The 7,500-nt window shown below is 45.1% G+C and overlaps 1 protein-coding gene across 2 annotated transcripts in view; it reads left to right on the top strand.

The window, feature by feature from the left end:
• Positions 1-7,500, top strand: part of tmeff2b (transmembrane protein with EGF-like and two follistatin-like domains 2b) — a 65,802-nt gene that overhangs the window by 12,655 nt on the left and 45,647 nt on the right. For both annotated transcript variants that reach the window (XM_048235190.1, XM_048235191.1), the window contains exon 2: positions 2,741-2,850. In XM_048235190.1, the coding sequence (XP_048091147.1) occupies positions 2,741-2,850 (110 nt within the window). The remainder of the gene's footprint in view (positions 1-2,740; positions 2,851-7,500) is intronic.

Below are 7,500 nucleotides of genomic sequence, written 5' to 3'. Positions count from 1 at the left end.
GGTGTGCCATGTCTTCTTTCTCCTTTGTTGTTGTTGCTCCTTCTGATCAGCTGATCAGCTGTTCGTGTTTTTAAATCTCCGGTGGTGGGTTGCATAGGTAGCGTCACCTAGACACCCCCACCCACGTCCCCTTCCCACGCCCATGTCCCCCCTTTCCGCTGGTGCTGGAACCAATCGACTCGGCAAAATGTCTACCCTGCCTGGTGATACACATGGGGAGACTCCGTCCCACCATTCCGCCTCAGTGTGTGTAAAAGGGACAGGCGTTCCACGGTTCTGGTACATAAATTTGCGTGGATTTCGGCAGTGTAAAAGGGCTGTAGACACTGTAGCACTGGCTTTAGTGTGTATTGATCAGTCTGCTGGAGCCGTGAGTGTGTGAAGGCTTGCATACTGCAGCGCAGCTCCTGCTCTATCCCTCTCTCCCTTTCCACCCCTCCCTCGCTCTCTCCATCCCCCTCTCTCTCTTTCCCTTTCCCTCCCCTTCTCTCCCCTCCTCCCCCCTCTTCTCCTTCTCACCCTCCCCTTCTCTCTGTCTTTTTCTCCATCTCTCTTTCCCTCTTTATCCATCACACGTCTCTAGTAGTGTCGTTCCCCCTTCCTCTCTCTTGATCTGTCTTTTCCCTGTCCTCTCTTCATCTCCTCCTCCCTTATCTTCCTCTCACACAGCTCTTCTTCTTTTTTTTTTTCCCTCCCCCCCTCCCTCCTTCCTTCCCCCCTCCCCCCCCTTCCCTCAATCCCTCTCCTGTCACTTTTCTCCTTTTCATCCCCAAGTCAGGTCACTTCGCTCCATCTCCAGATTCGCCGCCGTCGTTGTTCGCCGTTCCCTCTCCGCGGCTTTTTAAACACTCGCTCGCGTGCGTTACTCAGATTGTTGTCGTTGTTGTCAGGACGAGCGTTTTGCCACTACAGCGCTGCTTTGTGAGCTTTGTGACGTCTTGGTGAGCTCCCTCTCCTGTCTCCGTTTGTACTGAAACACAAGATACGCTCTCCTACACAAGAGATGCTCTCCTACACAAAACCATCTGTGTAAAATGCCAGTCATGTTTTTCCCTTGTGCTGTGTTCAGGCCAGATATTATAACTTGCTGAGCAAGCTGGCCTGGTGGTTGCCAACTGCTTGTATTGTCTGCTAGGGGAGGGGATCATAAATAGTTTACCTCAATGTTAGTGCAGCTGTAGTACAGCAATACTGTTCATGTTGTATCTGTGTTCTTTGGGTTTTGAACTCGTGATTTTAGTTTTGTCAGCACCTTGTGCAACCAGTTGCTTTAGGAGCCAGTAAAACATAGACTTTTATCACAGAATCTAAAAAGCCGACATTTAAAGTTAGCACATAAAGCAACAGCAATCATGTGATTGACGGTAAGATTCAAAATTAAATTGCACTGCAAATCTTCACTGACTATAAGCCTTTTTCATGCATTCAGTTAAAGAAGCAAAACTCCACATATAGAGTTCTAGGGACTTATTTTCCTCCAAGAATTTAGAGGACATCAGACTTAACTTCGCAACCTCATGGTCAGTGTAAATTGCCTAATCAAATAAAATCCTCCAAACAGGGAGCCTAAACTGAGACTAGACAGACCATGTCCCACTGCTTTGTGTCGTACTTTGTGCATGGAAAAAATGTGCTATATAAATCAACACTTAGGCGGGGATCACATTAGTGGCAAGCGGCAGCGGCAAATGTTACGCAACGTACAGACCATAATAAGTTTTATCTCGTTCCTAAGCAACACAAACGGTTTGTCAGTTGAATACGCTCGCGTTGTGCTTTGAAAGTTGAACTAAGTTCAACACTCATCATGTTCAACGCTAGCGTTACACCAGCGTTGCCACCGTTCCGTTGCCGAACCATAGAGAACGCCTCAGACTTCTAATGAGCCACTGTGTGTTTTCATTTGAGGACTTCATATTTGGGCACATTATTTAGTTTTTAAAGAACAACAATAAAATCTTTAACTCAGCAATACAATTAAAGTTTGACAGTGATTGAACAGAATGATCCTTTGTTTACAGTGCAAGTACAGTACAGTCAAGTAGATTCATTTGTGATCTGTTTGACTGAGTAGCCGTGCTAAGTTGTTAGCCAATGTAATGCTTACATTTATTCAGTTTTTTTTTTTTTTTTTTTTAATTCAAAGCAACTTACATGGATATACATTTTTATCAGTATAAACCCTTCCAAGGCCACAAGCCATTTTTGGTGTTAGTATCCCCCTGGTGTTCTAGCAGTTACAGAAGTATTATGTGTAGGCTATAATCTTTTTTTATATATTTTATTATATGAAATCTCTCACTTCTGGCCATGAAGGTCTTTAAAATGTGATTATATTAAACAATAAATCTGCAGAAGACCTTAGAGATATTGGGATTGCCTTGTTGTGTTGTAGTGAACGCTAAATGTGTGTGCTAGAGTGTGAATAAGTGGGACTTGTGCCAGTCTGTGGTGTTTTTCTCTTCTCAGGTTTTGATGAAGAGGACACAGACCACATCTGAAATTGCTAAACAATTTAATTTACATGTAGTCATTTAGCTGACGCTTTTATCCAAAGCGAAAATGTATCCCTTACAAAAGGAAACATTGCCTTTGGCCTATAGCAAACTCAAATGGGATTGCCTTGTGGTGCACTGAATGTACTCTGAATGTGCTATGTGCTTTATATAAGGCTTTAAAAAGCTAATTGTTGCAGTAGGTCTTGTTGTTGTGGTCTTTAATGTATTTTTCCCCTTTTCAGGTTTTGACGAGCAGGACACAGACCTCTTCCTTTGTGACACCAACACTTGCAAATACGACGGGGAATGCCTGAGAATCGGTGACTCTGTCACATGCATCTGCAACTTCAAAGTAAGAACAAACAAATAAACAGACAAACAAACAAGCCACCAGGCGACCCAACAAACGACCACTTCTCTCCAGACACCTACCCTACAGCCAACCTGAATCTAATCTCAACCTTTTTCCCGAAAGCAAATTCACCGCTTTCTCTCTCTTTCTCTCTCTCTCTCTCTCTCATATCAAATCAAATCAAATCAAAATGGTGCTTTATTGGCGGCATGAATGAATAAAGTCATTGTTGCCAAAGCTACAATAACATGTTAATAATCGACTTTACATTAATATTGGTATACATATAAAATGAAATAATGAAAGGAAAAAATAAAAAATCTTCCTCTCTCTCTCTCTCTCTTGCTCTCTCTCTCTCCAGAGAGGAATGGCTTCAGGCAGCTGCATGTTGTGATATCTCTCTATACATCTATTGTCTGTGATTGGAGGCTAGCTTAGCCTGAGTGGGGTTTTTGAGCGGTAGCCATGAAGCCGCAGGGGGAAGGACACAGGTAGATAACAGTGTGACTGTGGGACAGGTCTGGCTCAGTACTGGCTTGGAATGGGTGCGGATCTGGCCTAGATGGGTGTCCTGGTCAGATGCTATCAGGTTAACATCATTACTGTCTGATGGGCCTTGCTGAAGATGAGCTCTCCTTGCCTCCAGGGTATCTGTATGTTTCTGCTGCTGTGTGTGTGTGTGTGTGTGTGTGTGTGTGTGTGTGTGTGTGTGTGTGTGTCTGTGTGTGTGTGTGTGTGTGTGTGTGTGTGTGTGTGTGTGTGTGTGTGTGTGTGTGTGTGTGTGTGTTTGTTTGTATAACCAAGAAGACTTCTGCGTTGTGTTGTTATAACTAAGGTGACACAAAGGCAGTAGAATACTGCAATGTGGTTTTATTTTCTGCACAAATAACATCAAAAACAAACCTGGTGACTCTCATCAATCTTCACAAACCATACAACATACAAAAACAACTGTGTTAGTGCTAGTATGATAATCCTGCTATGTAAATATCAAAAAGCTATCAAGCAAATATCAAAAAAGTGTGTGTGTGTGTGTGTGTGTGTGTGTGTGTGTGTGTGGTGTGTGTGTGTGTGTGTTTGCACATGTCTTTGGTCTGGGGACACACGTGTGTGTATGTACGTGTGCATGTGTACATACACAAAGCCCTATTGTGCTCTTAAGGGAGGCACTCTGGTCCCCGTCTCAGTGCTTAATACAATTGAGGAGCATCAGCTTTAGCATTAGTATGAGAGTGCTCAAGGGAATGTGGCTGGCTTGGTCCCTCTCTCCCTCTCTGTCTCTCTTTCTCTCTCTTTCTCCCTCTTTCTCCCTCTCTGTCTCTCTTTCTCTCTTTCTCCCTCTCTGTATCTCTCTCTGCCCTTTCTCTGTGTGTCTCTCTCTTTCCCTTTTCTCTCTTTCTTTCTCTGTCTTACTGCTTGTGAGAGACAGACAGAGTAAGTAAGTGAGTGTGTTTGTCTTTCTTCTGCTGTTACTCTCTCTCTCTCTATTTTTCTTTCTCTCTCACTTTTGTGTGTATGTGTGTATCATGTGCTCACCAACTTTTTCATTTTATTTTTGACTGATCATTGACTTCTCTGATAAAAGGCACACAAAAAAAGGACGCATAGTTATTATTCCGTGCATGACCCCCCGAAAGCCTAGCGGGTGAGAGTGCAGTTCACTCATCCCCCAGTAACACTGTCCAATAGAGATACCGTCATTTAGGTATTGACTGCAAGCTCAAAGGGGAATTTCGCGATGCCAGTCCAGTGCCCACATCCTGGACGTTGCAGTCTTAAAATGTCTCTCCATTTTAAGCCCTCTGAGTGCCCACTTTGGCCGCGCTGTGCCCCCGCCATCACCTCCTCCACCACCTCCTCCTCCACCACCACCACCTCCTCCTCCTCCACCACCACCACCACCACCGCTGCTGCTGCCTCACGCAGTGTAGCAGGAAGTGCACAGCTGACATTTGGTGAAGCCATCGGGGATGAATGGGGATCTTTCAGCCTCAGAGCAGCTCACTGAGCCTCAGAGAATAGTATTGATCCACCATCCCCAGCTCCACCCCCACCTCCCATGTTCAAGCCTCTCTTATCTCTAAAATCTCCTCTCTAAACTCTCCTCTCTCTCTCTCTCAGTCTTTCCTTTTAGCTCTCCTCTTGTTCTGTCTATCTCTCCCTATATCACTGTTCCTTCCTCTCTCCTTTCTCAACTCTCCTCTGTCTCTCTCTTCCACTACCCCATGCTTCCTTCTCCCTGAACTCTCCTCTCTTTTATTGTTCCTTTTCTTTCCTTTTAGCTCCCCTCAATCTTTTTATCTATTCTCTTCTCCTTCTTCAAGTATCCTCTCTTTTCATCTCTTCTTCTTTCGTCTTAGTCTTTTCAGTAATTTATTCTACCCTTCTTCCTTTTTGCTTGCTTTCTTTACTTGCTTTCACTTTCATCATCATCTCTCTCTCTCTCTTTCACCCTTTCTCACATTGAAATCCAAACAAAAGAAGCGTCAGCACAACACCATACTCATAGCAATGATGTGGATGTAGTGGATAACAACTTAAGTAAATAAATACTAAAATAAAGAGGTTAAGATGAAGGTGAGGAAGAAAGGTGATTGCAATTGTGATCAGTAATTACAGTCTTGTCATATTATGGACCCATAATTACTTTGACCTTTGAATACTGTAGAGTTTGCATGAATTTGTATATTAGAAAGTAGAAAGTAGTCAGAATTTCTTTTTACTATTACAGTTAACAAAATGCTTTTGTCTTTCTGCGTCTTTCTCACTCACTCTATCTGTTTTGCACACTGCCCATGACACTCTTCTCCCTCTCTCCTCTCCTTCCTCTTCCCCTCCTCTCCTCATCTGTTCCCCCTCTCCTCAGCTGGCTTTTCATAGACCATCCCGCTGTGCTGCATACAGCCTTCACCTCGGCAGAATTCACTGAACACTGCCCACATACAGAGGCAACCGAATAGAGGTGTGTGTGTGTGTGTGTGTGTGTGTGTGTGTGTGTGTGTGTGTGTGTGTGTGTGTGTGTGTGTGTGTGTGTGTGCTGCGTGCATGCGTGTGTGTGTGCCTGAGTAATACTGGCCACAAGCAGAAGCAGCTGAATAGAGGGCTGACGTGTGATTGACAGCAGAATGGCAATTGAACAGAGTGCAGCATCTATTTATGTGACATTCCAATGCCACTGTGTGTGTGTGCACACAGGTGTAGGAGGACCACCACACAGTTAGAAGGAGAGAGAGAGAGAGAGAGAGAGAGAGAGAGAGAGAGAGAGAGAGGGAGAAAAAACAAGAAAATCTGTTGGACTTGATTCATTCTTCAGCAATGTGTGTGTGTGTGTGTGTGTGTGTGTGTGTGTGTGTGTGTGTGTGTGTGTGTGTTTTGCTTGCATCAGATGAAGATAGCTGGTGGCGAAAATCAAACAGAGATATGGCCACTGCAAAGCAGCCCTCCTGTTCACTATTCTACTGTCTACTGCTGTGTTGACTCTTTCTAGCTTTATATTCAAAGGAATATATGTAGTCAGCTACTTCAGCCTTCATTGAATTCCATTCTAATCACTCCTATCTTTAGTGTCAGCTAAACTTTTATTTGCACTTAAATGGAGGATTGGAGCAGGTCCTTAGTCCTGTCATTGCCTGTATGGTGTCAGTAGAAATGGAAGTTGTCTGGGTGAACTGTTCTCAGGTCAGTGAACTCTTGTTACCTGTCATTCGAGGTGGTGCTAGTCACTATAGGGAGAAGGGATTAGGGGTTTAGGAACTGGGCTTCCAAATGGAGAACTGGAAGGTTGTGAATTCAGTCCCAGAGGCGACCGCCATTTTGCCTCTGAGCATTGCACTGAGACCTGAGTTGCTCCAGGAAGGCCTGTCCCTGTAGTTACTATACTATGGGTTGCTAAATGTCAAATCATGTACTGTAATTGAATTGATTGAGATTATGTGGGTAGTGGGTAGTGTCAGTCTGGGTTTGTTTGATTGAGCTGGTCTGGATTAGATTACCTTATTAATTGTGAGTAGATGTGTGAGTACCAAGTGAGTGCCTAATTTGATTGAGCTGGTCTGGGTAAGATCAATCGAGCTTGAATTAATATAGATTAATATAGTCTCTCTCTCTCTTTGACTTTTGTTTGACTCTTGTCTGTTTGACTCTTGACTTGGTTTGTGTGTGTGTTTGCGAGCGTGTGTGTGTGTGTGTGTGTGTCTTTTTTTGTTTGATTGACCTAGTCTATAAAGGTTTCTTAGAGTCAGAACAGCCTGCTCTGTACCCAGCTCTGGCAGTGAAGCTGAGCTGAGCCCATCTGATCCTGTGAGTGGGTTGCCCTGGCTCAGCTGCAGCGGGCGCGAGCATCTCTCCTCCACGGAGATCAGACAGCAGACTGCAGGGCCAGACAGGTCACCTCCCCATGGGTTCCCTGCGGGCCGACGGGGCGCTCCAGCTGGAGAGGGAGGGTCTCGCTGGGGCCTCTGCGCAGGCTGGGGCAGGGGGCCAACTGTGGCCTACAGCCAGGAGAGCAGGACTGCATGGGGGGCTGCCTGCCCTGGGTCATCCCTTGTACCCCCCCCCCCCTTCTCCAGCACTAGTGCCACTGAGGTGGGTTCCAGCCAGCAAGAATGCTGGCAGACAAAGTGGCACAGAGGGCATGGGTCTGCTATGGGT

Source organism: Alosa alosa, chromosome 23 (genome assembly GCF_017589495.1).
Source record: "Alosa alosa isolate M-15738 ecotype Scorff River chromosome 23, AALO_Geno_1.1, whole genome shotgun sequence".
In the NCBI taxonomy this organism is placed as follows: Eukaryota; Metazoa; Chordata; class Actinopteri; order Clupeiformes; family Clupeidae; genus Alosa; species Alosa alosa.
This window is presented reverse-complemented; position numbering and strand designations above follow the sequence as displayed.